General features: G+C 48.8%; 1 protein-coding gene across 5 annotated transcripts; it reads left to right on the forward strand.

Annotated features, from left to right (window-relative positions):
* Positions 1-609: 609 nt before the first annotated feature.
* On the forward strand, positions 610-23,032 carry Entpd6 (ectonucleoside triphosphate diphosphohydrolase 6). Of its 5 annotated transcripts, none has more exons than XM_038331676.1 (15): positions 611-722; positions 1,018-1,205; positions 4,692-5,019; positions 7,146-7,222; positions 12,722-12,865; positions 14,091-14,166; positions 14,916-14,951; positions 15,834-15,922; positions 16,859-16,938; positions 17,393-17,457; positions 18,672-18,773; positions 19,417-19,554; positions 19,957-20,013; positions 21,675-21,787; positions 21,987-23,032. In XM_038331676.1, the coding sequence occupies exons 3-15, from the start codon at positions 4,728-4,730 to the stop codon at positions 22,083-22,085; spliced, it is 1,368 nt and encodes a 455-aa protein (XP_038187604.1). In that variant the 5' UTR covers positions 611-722; positions 1,018-1,205; positions 4,692-4,727; the 3' UTR covers positions 22,086-23,032. The 5 variants fall into 5 exon arrangements, with proteins under 5 accessions (XP_038187599.1, XP_038187604.1, XP_038187601.1 ...); XM_038331673.1 differs by having other exon boundaries at positions 1,018-1,193; XM_038331671.1 differs by lacking the exon at positions 1,018-1,205 and having other exon boundaries at positions 610-722.
* The last annotated feature ends 149 nt before the right edge of the window (positions 23,033-23,181 follow it).

Below are 23,181 nucleotides of genomic sequence, written 5' to 3' on the forward strand. Positions count from 1 at the left end.
AGAATGATGGCATCGTAGGCAGGCTGGGGTTGTAGGGTCCATGTATTAAAATGACAGGTAATGAACAAGCCCTACTGCTTAGGGCAGCAGACTCTTTTACTCTCATGAAACTTACATTTCAGTAGTGAAACAGAGAATGAACTAATAAACAAGCCAACAAATAGAGATGGGTATGGCTTATACTGTGGAGGAAATAGACAAAGAATGACAGAGACTAGCTAGGAGAGGTCACTGTAAATGAACCGGTCTGAGAAGGTGGCATTGCGTTATCTTAAAAATGAGAAAAGATCTACAAAAGGAAACACCTGATAAAACAGCTTCCAGGCAGTAAGGAGAGCATATACAAAGTGAGACAAATTCTACAAAAGGACAAGCTGATGGGTGAGACTGAAGTAACTCCTAGTCAGTCAAGACAAGTCCGCCACGCCTCAAGGGCTCATCGGAGGATCCAAGAAGCGCTCAGGTTCCGACTCCGAAGCCCTCTACCAGCAGAAGAAAAACCCTCCGCAGGAGCACCTGGCTACCGCGCCTGCGTAGCCGGCAAGCGCCACAGCGCACGCGCCTCGATGCCGTCCCGCCCACCGGTGACGAAAAGTACACGTAGGCGGGGGCAGCTTCTAGGGAACTGCTAGTTCGGGATCCAAGCGTAAAGGCTGCGTTAACGTGGACCAGGGCTGGAGAGCTGAGCCCTCGGTGGGTGGTCTCCCTCTCTCTCTCCCCGGGTAAGCCACTGCCTCCGCAGAGGCGCTGAGGGCGCCGTGCAGGGTAAGCGGGGCCAGCGGGATGTGCTTGCCCGAGGTGACTGACTATGGTGGGTCTCCCAACGCACGAGTGACGGGGTTCCCTGTGGTGCGGATCCAAGTGCTTGGCACCTCCCAGAGCTAGGCGGCAGCTCCTAGGAGAGGCCTCAGGGTCACTTGCGCCCGGGTCCTCGCCCCTTGCTGCCTTAGCATCCCGGCTGCGTAGCCCTCGCACGTTTGCGCTACACGGTGGTCATTGTTGTGAGCTACTCTGTAGGCCAAGCCGGAGGAGTCTGAGATCGAATGTAGCCCACTGCTTTTCGCCATCCATTCATTCGACTGGAGTGTGATGACCCGCCCCCAGCAGAACCAGGCCCCTCCCCTCCTGCCCTGCCTGGTCCAGCTAGGAAGCTCAGGAAACTGGGGAAATCCTGTGTTCCGATCGTACCGAAGGTAGGACCGAAGGTGACCGAGAAAAGCCAGCCGGGGGTCGGGGAGGTTCTGCCTAAGTTGATTTGTGGCCACAGGTGCTTCAGGCTAAAGGAGGGAGAGGTCCTGATGTAGACACCCAGAATGTACAAGGATGGAGAATCAGAGGGAACAGGTTTTTATTTTAAGAGCAGCGGGAAATAATTGGGTGGTTTTGAGACTACATTGCTGAGTAGGTTACAGCAGACAGAGCCCTTCACACCGAGTCTGCCCAAAGGAATCAGTTGCTTGGGAATACCGAGGCCTTTTATGTCTTTGCTGGCACTTGTACCCCACGGTCATGTGTGGTAAGCCATACATCCTACATCACAGGGCGTTTTTTATAGCCGCAGTAGGAAATTCAGACACCTGCGAAGGGGAGCTCCCCCAGGGAGAGGTAGATGAACGTGATTATAGGGGCTCTCCTGAGGCGCTGCAGAGCCATGGAGGGGGCTGAATGGCGCTGAAGGGAGGTTTCCCTATTCTTATTACCAGTGAACTAACAATGTAGCCCTTTAAAAATGCAGCAAGCATAATGGTAAATCTAAAAATTGAAGGGCTTTTGTCTCTCTCCTTCTGCTCCAGAAGGAGCGTAGGCTAATATGGTGTCCCTCCTGAGGCCCTCCTGGAGCCTCACAGAATCTGAGAGGGGCACTGTTCTTTGTGTGCATAGGTCTGAGGTAGGTACCGGCCCATGAAGGCGAAGCAGCCTGCAAAACACCAGGAGGCCGTTCTCACAGGACTGACTGTTCGTGTGTGGGGTTTTCCTCTTCTCCAAGAAAAGATTTTTCTACAACCACCAGAAGAAGAAATCAGTGAGGCTTTGTTAGCGTTCTTTGATTTTTGGACACATTTAGTGTGCGCAGCTGTCGTTTGAGATCATGCCTTCCTTGTACTTCAGTGCAAACCTCGAAAAATCTGGCCGATGCCAGTTCAAATCAGAGGGTGCATATGCCATAGCCCCTCCTAACGCCACACCTACATTCTCTGACTCCAGCCTAACAGGAAGTGGACCTGTCCAAGCTACCTCTGTTTGCCCCTGCATGCTGCTTCCTGTTCTACCTCCTGCCCATTCCCCATCTGGTTTTATGCCTGTTGCTTACAAAAAAAAAAAAAAAAAAAAAAAAAAAAAAAAAAAAAAAAAAAAAAAAACCTCTGTTCTGTAAAGTGACAACTAAGGTTGAGTTGTTTTCTTCAGTACGCCTTTTGGGAGTCTGCGCAGTATACCACCATTGGGTGTTAGACATGGCTAATTGTGGTTGGTCCTTCCTGCAAGTACCTTAGCTATGGCCAGACACTTCAGTACAACAGAATAAAGTGAGTGTGTTTGGAGTTGGGCCTCTGAGACACAGAGGAGCCTGTGGACCAGTCTGTCTGGTCCTGATCCTGTGCCCCCGTATACGGTGTTGTGTTTGGGTTGTTACTGTCATCCTGAGCTGGCTAATATGTAAATGTAATGATTGTAGGTCTATGAACTCTCGTGTGTTGTCGGGCTGTCGAAAGTAGAATCTTGTATTTACTGGTTGGGTATAGGGCACTCAGGACATGTAGTGAAGACATTCAGGCTGGGAAGGCAGTAGAATTGGACAGTTGGACAAAGTTGGCCTACTTGGTGGCTGAGCATTCTGGGAAAGGGTAATGGTATGTATACAGGGCCTGGGACAGGGAACTGAGTTGTCAACGCAAAAAGAGGCACTGTGTTCTTGGAATGCACAGACGGCGATAAAAGGGATGGAATAAGCGGCAAGAGCCCGGCCTCGGCAGGTGATGGGGTGTGATCTTGAGAGCAGTGGGCAGCTCTCAAGTGCAGTGGGACCAAGTGAGACCAAAGGAAGGCAGGAGCCTGACTGGCGAGGGAAGTGTACTCCTTGGCAGCTGTCAAGAGAACTTTTCTGAGCTCTCTGTGGGACAGGAACTGGGGGGCGGTGATTTGTCTGTTTTCTTGTCCCCACTTTGGGCCTCTTCGCTGGGCCTGGGGCGCAGGGGCAGTGTTTATGTGCGCTGAACTAACAGTATTTGAGTGTGGCCAGAGGTGGAAACAAGGAAAGCCTGCTCTGTGTGCAGTGATACCCCACCTCTCTTCCACCTGGACCACCTGCCTAGGGCAGCCACGGGGTCCTTCCGCCCACCGTTGCCCCTGGTTTCCAGGGGATGTGTCCTCTGCCCATCTACAGAGCTTGTCTTCAGCTGATAGTCTCTGTGGCTATTCTTGAACACACCGAATTTCTAAACGCCATTGTAATTCACGTGTTAGTCCTCCACTAGCAGCCGCCTTGCAGAGGAGGCCCTTGGAAGAACTAGCCTGCCCTGGTCACACAGGGCTGCCAGCAGGACACAGTCCTTCTTGTAGCCCAGACCACCAAGCTTCCTGCTCTTCTAGGATTAACTGCTGTATTTCTATAACTGATGAGAGTACGGGGTGAGAAGACCAACAGGCATCCCTTGAGGACAGAGGCGCATTGAGATACAGGACCCTCACTTCTCATATTTTTTTTAAATCATCCTCTTTTTTCTTTTTTTAATATTTATTTATTTATTATGTATACAATATTCTGTCAGTGTGCATACCTGCAGGCCAGAAGAGGGCACCAGATCCCATTACAGATGGTTGTAAGCCACCATGTGGTTGCTGGGAATTGAACTCGGGACCTTTGGAAGAGCAGGCAATGCTCTTAACCTCTGAGCCATCTCTCCAGCCCCCACTTCTCATATTTTTAAGACTAGGATCTACTTTAAAAAAAAATTTAAATATCCAGAGATGATGGTACACACCTAGACTACCATCACTGAAGAGTCTGAGGCAGGAGAATTGAGGTTTGAGGCCAGCCTGGACTATAGAGCAGGAACCTGTTTCCAAAACCCTTTCAAAAAATTTAAAATTAAATTTCAAAAGTGAGTGAATGATTTTGTTTGGAGTATATTGGATCAAAATTGATGACATCAATTTAATTTATTTTATTTTTATAGAATGTTATAGGCTTTGAAAGTACCAGATATCATTTACTCCCTCAACAGGAATGTTTCTTGTAAATGAAAAGTGGCATCCATTAAACACCCAGAAAAATCAGGTCAATGTTTCACATTTGCCTCTGGTTCACTGAAATTGTTTGAATAATCATTTTTTTAAGGCCCTGGGGAAGTAAACTGCTGAAATTACAATCTGTGAATGGGGACGAGAGTAAAGATTTGAAGACGGGGAGGGCATCTGGATCTGTCACCTGGAGTGGTTTGTGGACCCCGGGCTCTTTGATGCGAGCAGCAGCATGTCCCATGGTTTCTTGGGAAGTTACTCAGTGTTCAGAACTCTCCGTTCTGGACCCTCTCTTCCACAGTTATCAAGAAAATCAAATAACCCTTCTGACTTCTGGGGGCGGGGGTGCAGACCAGTCTTGAGTTGCGTACTTTGTCCCCAGGCCTGGGGACTTCTGACACACTTCTGTAGGCTACAACCTATTGTGATTTACCTAACTCTCCTTCCTTCAGCCAGCAGCAGCTACCCAGTTCCCGGCAGACTGAGAAATGAGAAAAATACCAAACCATGGGACTCTGCGGATGACGAAGGTGGCATACCCCCTCGGGCTGTGTGTGGGGCTGTTCATCTATGTTGCCTATATCAAGTGGCACCGGGCCTCTGCTGCCCAGGCCTTCTTCACCATTGCTGGGGCTGCCTCAGGGGTACGGTGGACCCAGCAGGCCTTCAGCTCCCCAGGCTCAGCTACGCGCAGTCATGAGGTCTTCTATGGGATCATGTTTGATGCTGGGAGCACCGGCACGCGCATCCATGTCTTCCAGTTTGCCCGGCCACCTGGAGGTATCTGTCTGACCATGAGTCATTATGGGCTCAAACACAGGGTCTGCCTTCTCCCATCTCAGGGCAAGGCTCTCAACTTACTTCAGAAGACTGTCTGTTAACATGAAGTTATCAAGGCAGAGTTCAGCAGTAGAGCAAATGAGAGGCCCTGGGTGTGAGCACCAGACCACTTGGGGTGGGGGTGGGGATGCAGTTGCTAAGAGATACCCACGCAGTGAACACAAAGCCCATGCACCTAAATTCCCCAAGAGCCAAGGCTGTCCTCACTCTCTGAGACTACCAGTGACCACCATTGATAGGCAGCTAGGCCCTAGAGGGCATTTAGTGACCTGTGCCCTCCTGTGGCTGAACCTGTGATTTGGGCCATGTCACGTTGATGTCAGAAGGCCTCAAGGCAGGAAAACATCTGCAGACTCAGGCTCACGGGAGCCGGAGCCCAGGCAGGTTAGACCAGTAGTAGAAACGTGGGGCCGAGGCTTGCAGGACCTGCTACTGTGGGCCCTAAGAGCCTGGCATGGCACCGAGAAGGGTCCTGTACCTCAGGCCCTACCTGCTTTCCCTCCCAGGAGTGGGAACTTTAGACAGAAGGTGGAGGCTTCTCTCCAGGACCCCTTGGCTTCCTGGCTCTTTACTTGGCTCTCCCATCTGTTGCCCTAAAATCTGCCCTCTCTGTGCATCTGACCTTCAGCTAACCAGCTTCCAGCTCTCTGCTCTGCCCAACTCCATATCCGGATCCCTAGTGACCAGACACTATCCTGGCATTGATTTCTCTGTCAGCATGAGAACCCTGGCACCTCTCTTGAAAGCTACAGTAGCCTGTTTTACTTGCTTCTGATTTATTAATTTTCATGTCTTTGGGCCAGAACTTTGCTTTATGAGAAAAGAAAAGAAAATGTTATCAAGGATAATTTAGATAAAAAAGTTTGTATTCATTTAAGGTGTTAAATTTTAACAGTTAATCTGACTATGATGGTGCACACCTTTAATCCCAGCATTTGAGAGGCAGAGGCAGGTGGATCTATGAGTTCAAGGCCAACCTGATCTACATAGTGAGTTCTAGGACAGCCAGGGCTACACAGAGAGACTTAATCTGAAAAACAACAACAACAATAATAATTTAACAGTTAATTCTTACTGACTCAGCAGCATAAATGATGCTCTAGCCTTTTGTAATTTGTCTATTTATGCATTGATAACTTTATATTTATTGCAGTGGCTAAACATTAAATGCCAGCTCTACTGACCTACCTCCAAAATTGGTTCTGAAACCAAATTTAACAGATGTGGTTGGGAGAGTTTGCTTTGTGGTGGAACACTTTTCTACCATGTCTGAGGCCCCAGTCAATTTCTAGCACCAAATTAAAAAAAAAAAAGAATAAATAAATTTAAGGCAGTAATAACTATAATCAAATGTTTGCCTTTGAGAAACTTGTTCTAACGAGAACAGTTTTGTGAAAAAGTTTTGTTCCTGATTTTTTGGCCCTGTTTTTTCTTCCTCAGTCTTCATTTTCACATATTCCTATTTTGGACTGGTGTCCTTGACCACAGGATGCATCTGGACACTTTCCTTGTGGCAATATAGTCCATTCCTCCTGACATCAACTACCCAGCTTCTTAAGAAGAAAACAAATTTTCAAAAGCTTGTTCAAGGCCTGTATAAAGATAATTTTTTCGAGTGACGGACATCATTCTTATTTTACAGTTTAAGATCATTTATCTTGTTAAATCAGTAAGAATTATCTAAAAATTTAAGTAAGTTAGCCTCAATAAGTTCAAGGTGCAAGTTGATCGTTTATATTTTTGCAGTGCTGGAATCAGTTCCAGGGCCTCCAGGATGCTAGAGAGGCACATTCACCCCAGCCTGCCTCTGTTGTGTATATGTGTGTGCATGTGTGTGCATGTGTACATGTGTGTGTACATTCATGTATTTAATAAAGGAAAGGTCTGGTGCAAGCTTTAGTCCTTTACTCAGATGAACTGGACAGCAAAATTTAAGCAGAAATAATCCCTTTTAATTGGCCTCCATGGTTGGGCCTCTGCTCTTAACATCAGCTGGTCTCCATTGTAGATATTCCTACTCCTTGTATATATTCATAATTACATCTTTTAAAAATGTTTCCTTTTAGAAACTCCCACCTTGACCCATGAAACCTTCAAAGCACTGAAGCCTGGACTCTCTGCTTATGCTGATGATGTTGAAAAGGTAACTACTACCATCTTGTGTGCATTTGTCCTTCCTGTGTCCTCTGGTTTCCTAGCCAACCCCTTTGACACTGGATCAGTTGGTCATCTTCTGAGAGAAAGGCACTGCCTGAGGAATGCTGTATCCCGGAAGACAGAGAGGTGGGGAGAAATACAAGTCTCACCCACCAGGATGTTGACATCATGAGGCCCTGATCCTTACACAGTTCAGAAGCTCACACCCACAAACATACAGAAACATTATCTTTGGAGCTGGAGCAATGGCTTAGTGGTTAAGAGCACTGACTACTCTTCCAGAGGACCTGGGTTCAGTGTCCAGCATCTTGCTACCACCTGTAACTCCAGTCCCAGAGAATCCAGTGCCAACTTCTGACCTCAGTGGGCACAATACACATGTGCTCAGACATGCATGCAGGCAAAATACTCATACAACAATTAAGTTTAAAAAAAAAACTATATATATATATATATATATATATATATGGTATGAGGAGCAGTGGGCTGCTTGTTGTCCTGGCCACCGGGCTAGCTTAACCCCCGAAATAACCACACAGAAACTGTATTCATTCAAACACTGCCTGGCCCATTATCTCCAGCCCCTTATTGGCTAATTCTCACATATTAGTTTAACCCATCTCCATTAATGTGTATCGCCACTTGACTGTGGCTTACCGGCATGAGTCTAACCAGCATTCATCTCAGGCAGGAGAACCATGGCATCTGCCTGTCTCTGCTTTCTTCCTCCCAGAATTCTGTTCTGTCTTCCCCGCCTACCTGAGTTCCACTGATGTGGGAGAGTCTTCTGTGTTGATTTCATTCGTTAATAAAGAAACTGCCTTGGCCTATTTAATAGGCCCGCCCTTAGGTGGGTGGAGTAGACCGAACAGGAAGAAGGAAGTGAGGTAGATGGCTCAGTCAGATGCCATGCCTCTCCTAAGTGAGATAGATGCCATGCCTCTCCTCTCTGAGACAGACGCGATGAAGCTCCAGCCCAAGATAGACGTACGCTAGAATCTTCCGGTAAGGCACTACTTCGTGGTGCTACACAGATTATTAGATATGGGTTGATCAAGATGTGAGTGGGAGGCTGAAACTAATGGGCCAGGCAGTGTTTAAAATAATACAATTTGTGTGTTGTTATTTTGGGTGTAAAGCTAGCCGTGCGGGAGCAGGGCAGGATGAAAAGCAGGCCTGCCCGCAGCTCATCACTACATTCCACCCTATCAAAAGGCCAAGGCATTTTCTTTATTCAGCCAATGAAAGCAACACAAATACAAAAGGACCTCCTACACTATATATATATGTATATATATATATATATATATATATACATACATACATACATATACATATATATATATACATATATATACATACATATACATATATGAAAAAGGTTATATTTGGACTTTAAACTGTTTATATTAGTAATATATGTTTTGCATAGTACTCTGAGCAGGGAACTAGAGATGGAGCCCAGAACTTCCCAAGGCTAGACCAGTGCTCTGATACTGAGTTAAGACTCCCCATAGTGACTTTATAACTTTAATTTTTTATTGGAGTTCCTCTACTTGAAGATATAACATTTACTGAAACCAAATATTAGTGTTAAAACTTACGTTAGGGCTAGCAGAGAAGCTCAGTGGTAAGTGCTCGCCTAGCATGCCTGTTACCCTGAGCTTCATCTGCAGTGCCTGTCCCTCAAAAAAACACATAATATATACAGATCACAAATAATTTATGAAAGCCACAAACCAAATAAATGTAAACAAATTTATGAGGTGAAATGAGGATTTCTTTAGGTGTGTAGCATTTATACTTCTGATGTTTTAATGTTTGAATATGCAAACCCAGCAGCCGGGTTTCTTCCAGAGCAGAAGCAGCTTGCTCAGAGGTTGTGACATCCGTTTCTTCTTCTTCTTCTTCTTCTTCTTCTTCTTCTTCTTCTTCTTCTTCTTCTTCTTCTTCTTCTTCTTCTTCTTCTTCTTCTTCTCCTCCTCCTCCTCCTCCTCCTCCTCCTCCTCCTCCCCCCCCCCTTCTCCTTCTTCTCCTTCTTCTTCGCTGGGTATAAACCCAGGGCTTCCCATGTGTTAGAAATACCCACCACTGAGCCACATCGTGAGCTTGATTCAGCCTTCCTCAGACCCTGAACTTGTCCATTGTTCCTGCCTATTGTTGCATCATGGTTTCAGATAGGGTAGCGCAAGGCTTGGCTGTACAACAGAGGGATCAGCAATTCAAGGAGAGACATCCAGTTAAGACAACTTAAATTTCATATGCTTAGATTAATAAACTGGTGAGATTTTTTTTTTTAAATCCGATTTGTAGAGCCGGGCAGTGGTGGTGCATGCCTTTAATCCCAGCACTCTGGAGGATCTCTGTGAGTTCGAGGCCAGCCTGATCTACAAAAGCTAGTTCCAGGACAGGCTCCAAAGCTACACAGAGAAACCCTGTCTCGAAAAACAACCAAACAACCCAGTTCGTAGATAGGTGACATTCAGTGGGTGAGCGTCTAGGCTACCTCCACTCCATGCCCTGCTTTCTCACGGAGCCTTCAAGAGCCACTTTGTGTGTCCTTGGACAGATACTCGAGACTTATCCCTGTTTTCATTTTGCATACAGTAGAGAGGGACAGTCTGTCTGATACAGACTTTATCACCCATATGCACAAGGGCATCTTTGGGTGGATTTGTGGACTAAGCGTTGTGGATAAAAAGAAAGTGAGTTTTCCCTTTGGGCAGACTTTACCTATCAGTGCTGCCACCTTTGAGCTCTCTGGCAGGTGGTGTGACCCCTTACAGCGTTATTCATAGGACTCAGTTCTACAAGGGACCATAGGATTTATTTGTTTCCCCATGCTCATGACATCTAGGGAAATCGTGACCCTGTGAGGTCACCTAGTGAGGGGTGGAGTCTTAGTCAGGGTTTCTATTGCTGTTGCGGGAGCTCCTTCTGCTCCTTTAGCCAATAGCCGCTGAGATACCAGCCCATTGGGGCGTGGTCTCTCTTTTTAAAAATGCGGCCACTTCCCTCCGCTCGCTCTCTGGCTTCCGGCTCCGCTTCTGACGACTAGGCTCCCTTCCTGATTGCGCAGAGGGCTGTTGTCTGGGACGGTGATCTGTAAGTTTTTTCCCCTTTAAATAAATAACCATTCTATTAATCATAATTCCAAACTGGTGTGGGATTGTTTGTGATTTACACCATCATATTGCTGCAGTGAAACACCATTACCAAAAAGCAAGTTGGGGAGGAAAGGGATTATTTGACTTTTCCACATTGTAGTCCGTGAAGGAAGCCGGGGAACTCAAGCAGGGCAGGAACCTGGAGGAAGGATCTGATGCAAAGGCTATGGAGGGGTGCTGCTTGCCCTTCATGATTTGCTCAGCCTGCTTTCTTAGAACCCAGGACCACCAGCCCAAGGATGGCACTACCTACAATGGGCTGAGCTCTCCCCTATCAATCACTAGTTAAGAAAATGCCCTACAGCTGGATCTTATGAAAGTATTTTCTTTTTTTAGTTTTTATTCTCCCATACAATACATCCCAACCACAGTTTCCCCTCCCTCCACTCTTCTCAGCTCCCTCTCTCCCTCCAGAGATGAGCAGGTTTCTGAGAGGCATCAACCAAACACAGCACAATAGGATACAATAAGACCAGGCAGAATGCCTCACATCAAGGCTGGACAAGGCAACCCAGTGGAAGGAAAAGAGTCCCAAAAGCAGGCAAAAGAATCAAAAACACCCGCCTCTTCCACTGTCAGGGGTCCCACAAAAACACCAAGCCAACATCCATAACATATGCAGAGGACCTAACGCAGATCCACGATTGCCACTTCAGTCTCTGTGAGCCCCCATGAGCCCTGCTTAGTTGATTCAGTAAGTACCCTCTACCCCTCTGGCTCCCATGGTTCCTTCCATGGGTTCCCCAACCTCCGAGAGAAGGAACTCAATGGAGACCTCCAACCTGGGCTCTTTCTCCATCTAATTTTTGACTGGGGGGTGGGGTGTCTCTGCATCTGCGCCTATCAGCTGCCAGAGGAAGCCTCTCTGATGATGCCTGGACCAAGCACCGATCTATGAGTATAGAAGAACATCACTAGTACTAATTTCATTTACTTGTTTTTGCCAGCTGTGTTTGGTTCTCCCCTCTGTCTCCGGACTATCCAGTGGAGGTCTTTTCCTAATTGAGTTCACTCCTTTCACCTGCCTCTAGCTTGCGTCAAGTTGACACAGAACTAGCCAGCACAGGTAGTGAGAGGCCAGGGCATAAGTCCTGCTCAGAAAGCACGGAAGTTACTCTAAATAAAAGGAGGCTCAGCCCCATGACTCCTGACCTGTCTTCACCCACCACATTCTTTGCCTGTCCTCTATGTCCTGACCCCTTGTCTCACAAATGGTCAGTGCTGATACAGTGTTCCTGCAGATTTTGGAAACCAGAGAAAGGGACCAGGAGAGGGGTTGGTGGGTAAAAGCACTAGCTTCAGATTCCTGTGACCTGACTTTTAGTCCCAGAACCCACATAAAAAGCCCAGTGTGGTGAGTCAGCTAGCCTGTTGTAAGCCTGCAGCCGCAGAAATGAGAGATCCTGCCCACACAAGGTAGAAGGTGAGAGCTGATTCATGGAGGTTGCCTTCCTATCTCTATATGAGAGCATGCACATGCATGCACACACATCTCCCAAATTTAATAATTAGATAATGTGTTTAGTATACATTTGGAAGGGTGGTGATAACTGGGGACTGTGTGCACACACATCTTCCTAGTTTAACTTTTAAATTAGATAATGTGTAGCTGGGTGGTGGCGCATGCCTTTAATCCCAGCACCTGGGAGGCAGAGGCAGGAGGATCTCTGTGAGTTCGAGGCCAGCCTGGTCTACAAGAGCTAGTTCCAGGACAGGCTCCAAAGCTACAGAGAAACCCTGTCTCGAGAAAAAAAAAAAAGTCAGGCTAAATTAGATAATGTGTTTAATACACATTTGGAAGGGTGGTGGTTACTGGGGAGTGTGTGCACACACATCTTCCTAGTTTAACTTTAAAATTAGATAATGTGTTTAATACACATTTGGAAGGGTGGTGGTTACTGGGGAGTGTGTGCACACACATCTTCCTAGTTTAACTTTTAAATTAGATAATGTGTTTAATACACATTTGGAAGGGTGGTGGTTACTGGGGAGTGTGTGCACACACATCTTTCTAGTTTAACTTTTAAATTAGATAATGTGTTTAGTACACATCTGGAAGGGTGGTGGTTACTGGGGAGTGTGTGCACACACATCTTCCTAGTTTAACTTTTAAATTAGATAATGTGTTTAATACACATCTGGAAGGGCGGTGGTTACTGGGGAGTGTGTGCACACACATCTGGAAGGGTGGTGGTTACTGGGGAGTGTGTGCACACACATCTGGAAGGGTGGTGGTTACTGGGGAGTGTGTGCACACACATCTGGAAGGGTGGTGGTTACTGGGGAGTGTGTCACAGCCCTGCTTTGCTTTCATCCAGAGTGCTCAGGGGATCCAGGAGCTTCTGAATGTTGCTAAGCAACACATTCCATATGACTTCTGGAAGGCCACCCCTCTGGTCCTCAAGGCCACAGCTGGTTTGCGACTGCTGCCAGGAGAAAAGGCTCAGAAGTTGCTGCAAAAGGTAAGCTTAGCCATCGCCTGCACTGGAGGGTGGCTAAAGATCACTGAAAATGCTAACCCTGCTGGGCACGATGGTGCATGCCTGTCAGCCCAGCACCTGGGCGGCCAACAAGCCAGTTTCAAACCAGAGGCCACTCTGGGCACCAGCCTTCCAGCTAGTGTCAAGCAGGCAGGACATAGAAGTGTCCTGAAGAGAAAAACTTCGGAATGCCCACAGTGTCACAGTTAGGAATCATCTGTGTGACGTTTAAGAAAACAACTTTGGTTTAAAATTGTGTTGTGCTCCTGAAGGGCACTCCCAGGTGTATGAGCTGAGCTGGCGTCTTAGCCCAAGCTCAGATGTGACTGCCCAAGAGACCCTCGGTCTCTTCCCTAGTCCCCATACCTCTTAGGAGGCATGGTGTCCCCAGACAGTCACTTACTGGGGACACATCCTCAACCCTAGAATGCATTTCTGATTTTCTTCCCATCCACCAAGTTTGGGAAGAAACAGTTTCCCTTGACTTCTAGACTGCTCTTATACCATTTACCTGTAAGATGGTAGCACAGCACACCCTCTTAGGACACAAGGGAGGTAGGGGTGACAAGGTGCACTGAAGTTTCTATGTCCTTAGAAAATGGAAACATACCCAATCATTCACACCTTCACCTCCCTCTGCCATGCTCTAATGGCCCATGCCCCTGGATCAGTGGCCCCACCTATATTTACACAGGCCATATGAGTGGTCCCCAGGTTTAAGCCCTGATTCAGGGCTTCTTGCCCTTCATCTCTCAACCCAAAGCCAGGCAATGTTTGGGAACCCCGCAGGCTCAGTGCACACCAACTCTCCCTAGACCATCTTTTCTCTCAGAGCTCCCCTATCCCCAGCAGTTCAAGATGAGGTACCTGGAGTTGCATTTCTCTTGGCTATCCTAGGGATATCAGCCAAGGACACCCCTAGAGAAGACCACAGAAGCTTGAAACAGTTCAATCTTTGCCTCTCAGAACACCACAGAACCCTCAGTGTTCTGTCGCGGCTAGCTGAGCACACCGTGCCCTTGGAAGCTCCTGAACTTGATTCTGAAGAGTGAACACATCCTTGCCCTGGCTGGGGTGGAGGGTGAGACGCTTGCTGTAGACCAAAGTAACCTCAAATTCCAGATCTCCTGCCTCAGCCTCAGTTCTGATAAGTACAAGTTCCGTCCAGCTCCATGTCAAGATAAGAAATATTTCTCTTTGCGTTTAGGTGAAGGAGGTATTCAAGGCATCACCCTTCCTTGTAGGGGACGACTGTGTTTCCATCATGAATGGCACAGATGAAGGTAGAGTGGACAAACGAATGTCTCATCAGTGCATGTCCCCATCAGACAAATGACTCTGTGCCGCCGCTGCCACCACCACTGCCGCCGCTGCCGCTGCATGGACTCCAGGCCTGAGGCACTGTGGTTAGCCTGTCATGGTCCCGTTCAGTTTGTTAGGGACAGGATCTTATCTTGACCAGCTCCAAACCTGGTACAGATGAAGCTCGTTCTGAGACAGGCACTTACGGTTTCTCCCAGGCAGTGATTTTTTTTAAAATATGACCTTAAGAGTGAGCATGTCTGGAGGGCAGAGGGGACATTGGATTCTCTGCCTGCCTCCTTCAGAAATGGAGGCTGGTGACAAAGTCCTGTAGGAGATAAGGCATTTGGTAATGTAGTCTAGGTCTTCAGTGTGTGCCCAGCCCGAAGCTGCAGTGTTCTTAAGTGAATTCTGCTTCTACCTGAAGGCTGGGAATGGCGAACAGTACCCACAGTGCCCCTGAAATCTGGGAATAGGTAGCTGCCCTATGTGGTAAGAGTTAAAATGGGGTCTGGAGAAACAGCTGTTAAGATCACTTGCTACTCTTACAGAACCCACAACCATCCATAACTCTAGTTCCAGGGGCTCCAACCCCTCTTCTGGCCTCCATGGGCACCAGGCACACACAAAGTCCACAGATATACATGCAGAGAGAACACCCATACACAAAAAAATACATTAAAAAATTTTTATTTAAAGGAATTGAAATGTCTGTGCCCTTCTCTTACAGGTGTTTCAGCATGGATCACTGTCAACTTCCTGACAGGTGCGTGTCCCTGGATGCAAGGCTAGTGGCTCACCATCCCTAGGAAAGGAGGCCTGCCAGGCTTCCTGAAGCACAGAGGCCCCATTACCGTAACAGCCAGATTCAGTGTTGCTGGCCTGGAGGCAGACTCGGGTAGCCGCGTACCCAGACAGGTCAGGCGATGTGAGCCTGCGTGTGCGTGTGTTCATAGCTCCTCATGCCCTTCCGCTTCTCTAAGCACAGCCCTCACCAGCATCTGCTGGGGATCTGACCTGTTTTTTGTTTCTGAGAAAAGCAGCGAATTGAACCTAGTCAGGTCTTCAGATACCAGATGTAATGTGAGTGCTAGTCACCCATGCCAGAAGCGTCTGCCTCAGAGGCGGGTCAGAAAGAGATACGTGCAGATAGTTTTCAGTGCGGCCACTGTACTGGAGAAGGGCACTGTGTCTGTATGTAGACAAAGAAAGGGTTTTCCTGGCAGGACTCACCAACTTGAGGGCAGAAAGGCACTGGTGGACAGGATAGGGATCGCTACCTCAGATGCTTTGGGAGAACAGTCTGAGATGGAGCTAGTCAAGGAGAATACCTGAAGGGAGAGCCTGCATCAGACAGCATAGAAGTTGGTGTTCCCTGGGAGGTGAGGCTGGCCTTGCCAGAAAATAGGCCAAGTGTGAGCGTTTCTGTCAGTGGTCAGAGTCTACTGTCCTTCACATCAAAGCCACAGCTGGCAGTCATGAATCTTGGATACTTTTAAGTTGCAATTTTTTAAGTAGTTACAGCAGCTTCCCTGTTCCTCACCCCTTCCACCACAGTGAAGGGCAGCTTCTGACCTCTCTTTGATCTTCTTGGTGTTCTCATATCCTCCCTAACACAGCAGCACTGTCTTTACTCACTGTGATCTAGGCAGTCTGAAAACCCCAGGAAGCAGCAGTGTGGGAATGCTGGATTTGGGCGGAGGATCGACTCAGATCACCTTCCTCCCGCGTGTCGAGGTAACCAGCCCTGCCTGCCTCACCAGGTGTGTGCATCTCAGTCAGGGAGCTGCAGCCACCCAGAGGAGGTCCCTCAGAGAAGGCCCCTTGGCCACTGGAAGGCGCTCCACCCCCTCTGAGTTCTCACAGATAACTTCTTAGATTTTTAAGTCTCTGCACTAAAAACTAAAAGAGAAATCTGCTCTTGAGTGAAATGAAATCAAATGATGGCTCTTTGGGCTAGAGACTAGACACCTCCCACCCCCCACGAAGTTCCAGGAGCAAGAGTGGACAGTATGATTCATAGATGGGAGAGGGGTCAGCCTTCAAGATAAATGTTCTAAAGAGATAAAAACACTGGAATTTAATGGCATCTGCTATTTTAAACACCTCTCTTGTTACCCACACTGTATTAACAATCACATCTCATTTCCGTGGAACAGAGTGTGCAAGGCATACACATATATACACCTAGTCCCTGAAACTATGGTCCTACTCAGTCTACGGAAGGCAGATGCTTGTCTGGTCTGATGGGACTATGTGCATCAGAAAGTGCAAGATGCAGCTGGTCCGGTGTCCATCTGTAATCCCAGAACTGTGGAGGTTGAGGTTGGAGGATTAGGAGTTCAAAGCTAGTCTGGACAAGCTTGTCCTTGTCTCAAAATAACAATAAAAAAGAGTAAATAATAAATGCTGAGGGTGTTGCTCACTGGCCGAGAGCCTAGAAGCCCTGGTTTGATCCCTAATATGGAAAGAAAAACAGAAAAAAAGCTGCTCCTAATGGGAGAGCCATCACTCTGGATGGTTTTGTTTTTTTACCACTTGCTCCTCGCTTTTTCATAGCCAAAGACTTAATGAAAAGCTCCGTAAATGTCCCTGTTCTTCCAAACGATTCAGGGAGGAGGGCAGGGTCTTCTGGAAAGAGCAGGGCCACCATAGCTTCATGTTCCTCCCCAGGGTACCCTGCAAGCCTCCCCGCCAGGCCACCTGACAGCGCTGCAGATGTTCAACAGGACGTACAAGCTGTACTCCTACAGGTGGGTCTGCCCCTCCTGGTGCACCTCCCCCTGCTGCTTACGGTGGGGCCCTTTCCCCATGTAGATGCCAGATCCCAGAATCCCCTGTGCCAGTGAGTGCCTGGGCCCTCCTCATCCTGCCTCCCCTGCTTCTCTTCCCACATACTACATACTTATATTTACTGTAAAATCTCATCCTTTGTGCTTGCTCTGTTCTACTTTGGGGGACGCTTGGAAAAGACTGGAGGTGAGGACCACCTGCTGACCACATGGCACGTGCAGGACCCCATAAAAACAGATGGGATCTGTCTCCTTTGCTGCCGTGTACACAGCTCACGGCAGGCTCTCGGTTCAATTACTTCATGTCTTGGCCTTAGTGTAAGGGTTATAGAAGAAGCAGGAACGCCTTTCTTGCGCTCATGGAACCCAGGCAGGTGCATGTGTTGCCCAGCCTCACCAGGATTTGTCTCCACAGCTACCTGGGGCTGGGACTGATGTCGGCACGACTGGCTATTCTGGGTGGTGTGGAGGGGAAGCCTGGTGAGTAGAACACTTGCTCTAGGCTCTGCCCTACTCCCAGCGCCTCCCCTTCCCCTCTGCCACACACAGCGAATCAGCCACTGCTTACCCAGCCAGCGTGGGTGGGATAGAATATGGGATGATGTGTTTACCTGTGTACGGTCTAAGTTATCATTCCTTGAAGAGATGCTAGGAGGTTGCTAGAGAGGTGGCTTGGTAGCTAAGAGCACTGGCTACTTTTCTGAAGGACCCGGGTTTGATTCCCAGGACACCCATGGCAGCTCTAGGCTGTCTGTAACTCCGGACCCGGGTGATCTGATAGCCTCGTCTAGCCCCCACAGATACTGTATATATGTGTTATACCCACGTACATGCAGGCAGAACACCCAAGTACATAGTTTTTTAATTAAAAAAAAAAGAGAGATCATAGCAAAATAATTTCTGAGCTGTGTCTCCTGCACTTAGGATCAGCTCTTGCGCCAGCTTTCTGTCATCGACAATAGCTGAGACAAATGACTAAGGAAGGAAAGTTTGATTGGCTTATGACTTTGGAGGTTTAAGTTCACGATCACTTAAATCTGTTGGCTTTGGGCCTGTGGTGAAGCAGGATGACATCATGGTGAGAGCGCCTGGCAGAGGACATTGCTCACCTGGCAGACAACAGGAGGCAAAGGAGGAAAAAGGTCGGGCTCCAGAATTCCTACAAGAAAATGCCCCAACTTCCTCCTCTAGGCTCCGCCTACCAAGGGTTTCACCCCATCTCAGTAGTGCTAAAGACTGGACACAACCCTTCAGCACATCGCTTCTGGGCCTAGTTCATGCTATGCAGTACAGATTCACTCTGTAGCATGGTAACACCTGGTGGCACCTGTCCTTGCCTTCCTGCCAATCATTGCCAGCCTTGGCCATCTGTAGAATTGCGACAGTCTCCTCCAAATAGGGTCATTGTGATAACTGATAAAATAGCACTGGGCCCAGTGTATCTGGAACCCCAGATGCCCAGGGGACACGAGCTGCTGCGTTTCGCCAGGGCCAAGTGAGATTGGCTGCCACTCCTGCGACAGGTCAGGAATTCTCTCCAACTGACCTGGACTGTCCTGGGAGACAGGTCCCATTGCCCCCCAGCACCCTGTTACAGCCTGTAGCGTTCTCGGTCAGTCCCCACCCAGTCTCCTAAGCTCTGTCTGATGGACACAGCACCATTTCGTTCTTCCCTTCACGATTATCTGTTTCAGCTGAGAATGACAAGGAACTGGTCAGCCCTTGTCTGTCTCCCCGGTTCAGAGGAGAGTGGGAGCATGCCGAGGTCACCTACAGGATTTCAGGACAGAAGGCAGGTAGGTGGCATTGCTGTTCAGGCTCATGAGGGTCAAAGGTAGTCTGCTCCCCCTGTTCCTTTTCCAGATTCCTCTAAAAAGCAGACAGCAACACAGACAAGACTGCCCCTTCCCCTAGAGTGTGGGCAAGCAAGAGCCATGGCAGGACTGCAAAGGCTTTTGTTGAGAGCTGGGGCCTCCTCTGGCTACGTCCCTCTTCAGGGTCTCTGCACAAAGTCTCCTTGTCTGTCACCAAACACTTGTAGCCAAATAGCCCAGTTTCCCAACAAGCCTCCAATGAGGAAGGAACTGGCTGCCTTGGGGCCTGAGACAAATGGCCACATTTGGGCGCCTGGCCCAGAAGCTCTGCTCTAGCCAGTTCTGTGTGGAGAGAAATGAAGGCTGCTTCCTGCCAGTGTCCCAGGACACACAGCCTCTACCACCCTGTCGCTGGCCCTCGCCCTGCTCTTGTTATTCTGGGTCCTTTGAATTTCTTCTAGGAAAAATACTGGGTTTGTTGTTCCCAGGCTGGACACAAGACGTGCGCATATCCACCTTGGGTGTGTGGTCAGCCTGGTTCTCTGTCAGTTCGCATGGATGGAAGCTGTGTCTCCTACGTGCTTTGGGCTTGCTGACTTTGACTGTGTTCTCTTACCTTTTGCAGTGGGCCTCTATGAACTGTGTGCCAGCAGGGTGTCAGAAATCCTCAGAAATAAAGTGCACAGGACAGAAGAGGTGCAGCATGTAGAGTTCTATGCTTTCTCCTACTACTATGACCTTGCAGCGAGCTTTGGCCTTATAGGTAAGGGCCAGGGCAGTCTGGGCAGGGGGCCGATGCTAGCCATTAGTAGTTTTGCTGGTCTAGGTGAAATGAGTAGGCTTAGGAGGTAATGCAATAGAGAGGCAGGAAGTTATAAGCCCGTCTCATAGGTAAATTAGTTCCTTTAAGCCAGCTCATAAAATCGAAATTACCTGTTAGGAATACAGATTCTGCTAGAAGGTAGGGTTTGCTCTGCACTCACTCTCTGCGGTTTACTGCCTGCCCTTGCTCCTGTAGCGTCCGCTCAGGTAGCCACATTCTCTCTTCCTGAGGAAGAGATTAGACCTGCAATGAGGATCTCATCTTGGCCTAAGGACCTAAGACAGTATATCCAGTCAGCCAGTGGAGTTAGTTGAGGCTGACAGTGTCTATCCTATCCCCCAGATGCAGAGAAAGGAGGCAGCCTTGTAGTTGGAGACTTTGAGACAGCAGCCAAGTATGGTGAGTGGTACTGCACTTGTCAGGGTGATGGTCGGGGGATGGGAGCAGAGATCATCGCTGTGAATACAGATCCTGCTAGAAGGTAGGGTTTGCTCTGGGATGCGCAAGGCCAGAGCTGCTGGGTTCAGTCCTTATTCTGTCCATCAGCTGGTGCAGAGAGGTGTGGAAAGGCAGCGTTCACAGTGTTCTTGGACCGCCCAGGGCCTCAACCCCAGATTACAGCTTCTCATTGGAGGGTATCCCCAGATAGTTCCAGAGCTGCCGCAGGGCTCTGAGGTGCCAGTTCCCACATCTCAAATCTCTGACCCCTTTTCCTTGCTACCAAAGTAGCTCCAAGAGAATCAGTCTTCCTGGGATGGTCACAGCCACTATGATGGTCAGATGACCTGAGGAAGTTGGTTCCAGGACAGTGGAGCTGCTGTGGCATCTTGAGTCTTTCCTCTCCTCCCATGCCCTTTCTGCACCCGTTCTGGGTCACACCACGCTGGCACCCAAGACTGAATGTCATATCCATATTCAGCTCTTCTGATTGCTGCTCCCAGTTTGCAAGTCAGAGCAGTTAAGCTTTGTGTATGTCTCCATAGGAAATTTCCTTCTCCCTCTCCACCCTCCCATGCTAGAAAACATGGTGTTTTATGCTTTTCTGCCTAGCTTTTCCCTGGACATTAGGTATCTAGATGGATTTGCCCCTCTATCAAGAATAGATTCTGGAAGCTATAAAAATGGTGTTTTTGCTGTACAAGCATGAGGATCTGAGTTCAAATCCCCAGAATCCACATAAAATGCGGGTGTGGTTGCCTGTGCCTTCAAAGCCCAGGCTGTGGGGGAGAGGACAGAAAGATCATTGAGGCTTGCTGGTCACCGGCTGAGATCCAGGTTCTAATGAAAGACCTTGTCTCAAGGGAATAGAGAGTGACATAGCAAGATGCTGGATGTCCTCTGTGCCCACAGAAGGGCACACACACAAGAATAGATTTAGAGTCAGCTTCGGTGCCATTTTCATGCCTTAGAAAGACTGGATCCTAGTGGATGTTGACTTCTAGGAAGTGTCAAGGGTCTCAGTTACAGGGATTGGGCTAGGGGTGAGGGTTCCACTGCTAATTCAAGTCGCTCTTGGTACTGGTGTCCAGGCCTAGTGGACTGGCCTCTTGGTCTCCCAGTGGGGTCACTATACTTCAGTGGACAGTAAATAAGAAGTGAAGAGCAAGATGGGTCCCCACGGTAGGTGGGGTCGGGGTCGCCTCCTCCCCACCTGCAGACTGTCTATAACAGTGATTCTCAAACCAAAGGGGTCGTGACCCCTTTGACAAGCCTCTTTCTCCAAAAATACTTAACTGTGATTCCTAACAGTAGCAAAATTAGCTGGGTGGTGGTGGTGCACACCTTTCATCTTAGCACTTGAGAGACAGAGGCAAGTGGATCTCTGAGTTCGAGGCCAGCCTAGTCAACAGAAAGTTCCAGGACAGGCTCCAAAGCTACACAGAGAAACCCTGTCTCAAAAACAACAAAGTAGTAGCAAAGTTACTGTTAGGAAGTAGCATTGAAAATCATGTTCCGGTCAGGGTCCCCGCAACCTGAGGAATGGATTAAAGGGTGCAGCAGCATAGCAAGGTTGAGAACCACTGCTCTAGAGCATGACTAGGGGTGGGCATCTCTCCCAGTGTGCCGCATCCTGGAGACACAGCCACCAAGCAGCCCCTTTGCCTGCATGGACCTCACCTATATCAGCCTGCTGCTCCGGGAGTTCGGTTTTCCCAAGGACAAGGTGCTGAAGGTGAGCATTTCTTCCACCCTGAATTCCACCTTCCACTTGTGGACGGGATGCTGGGAACAGTTGACCTTCCTGCTCCCACCCTTAAGAAACAGCCCAAACTATACATAGCCTCCTCAGCCACTGCCCCCCTCCAGGTGCCACCCCATCTCTGCAGCTCAGGCCTGTAACGCTCTCTTCTCTTTTCCTTTCTCTTTTCAAGCTGGCTCGGAAAATTGACAACGTTGAAACCAGCTGGGCTCTGGGGGCTATTTTTCATTACATCGACTCCCTGAAGAGAGAAAAGATTCCTGCCTTGTAGCAGCCAAGCCCTAGTCCCCACCCTAGCCGGAATTCCAAGGCTCCCAACTCCACCTACTCCTCTGTCCAGGAAGTGACGCCTTCCTCGCGGAGCCTGCACCTGGCTAGGACCCTCCTCTGTGCCTGCGGTATTTGTCTGGGACCTGGCCCATCCGCTAGCCCTGCTATACCACATTAGCTGGGGCAGGGCCAGGATAGGAATGCTGCCTGGCCTGAGGCCATCTCCTGCCTTGCCTCCAAGTGGGCAGGGAACCAGGTGGGGCCCAGGGCACAGACTGAGATAGAGATGCAGCCCTGTTCTTATCCCGTCCATCTGCAGGACTGTGGCTGCTTTTATGTGTATCTATAACACGGGTCTTGTTTTGTCTCCGGCCCCTGTTCCTCCTTGAGCTAAGCCTCTCTCTGCCCTCCCTGAGTTGTGGGAGATGGAATAGACTGGCCCAGACACAGTGCAATCTCCAGGGGACTGCATCTGGAGTGCGTCCATCCCTTCCTCAGGATAGATGTGACATTACCTGGAGGTCTGCTGTTCCATCTCTGGATGGCATGGCATTAACTGATGTGGGGACACTGAGTAGGAAGAAGGTGGGACAATGCCTCTTCATAGCCCCAGTGTTCCAGCTTTGCAGAGCATGTGGTTAGGAGCGGAACTATGAGAATGTTCAGGGTCGTGTGCTCAAGCACTACCCTGTGAGCTGTGAGTGCTTTATGTTAAAACTGAGCCCCCTTTTTGGACACAACTATGTCCCAGTGAATGTATTACTGCTATGAGCCACTTGCAGACCAGTGGGGCCGATCAGAAAGCTCAGCCCTGGATCCATCCTGCCTCTTCCCTCACCCTTCTTACTGGGCTGCAGCTGGCTCCCTGTGGTCCCGTCAGTGAATGTACAGTCTATAGAATAAGCTGAGCCACCGCTGTTCTACTCTGAATAAAGGTTTACAAGGGTTTCTCTCCTTTGCCTCCTGAGTGAGCACCCAGCATTTAAAACTTGCCCAACTGGGACAACAGGTGGTAGCAGCAGGCCACCCAGGTGCCTAGACTGTTTCAGGGGCTTTCTATCTCAGCTGTCTGCTGAGCTCCTCCCTCTCCTGGGACA

The sequence above is a fragment of the Arvicola amphibius genome, chromosome 5 (assembly GCF_903992535.2).
Source record: "Arvicola amphibius chromosome 5, mArvAmp1.2, whole genome shotgun sequence".
NCBI lineage: Eukaryota > Metazoa > Chordata > Mammalia > Rodentia > Cricetidae > Arvicola > Arvicola amphibius.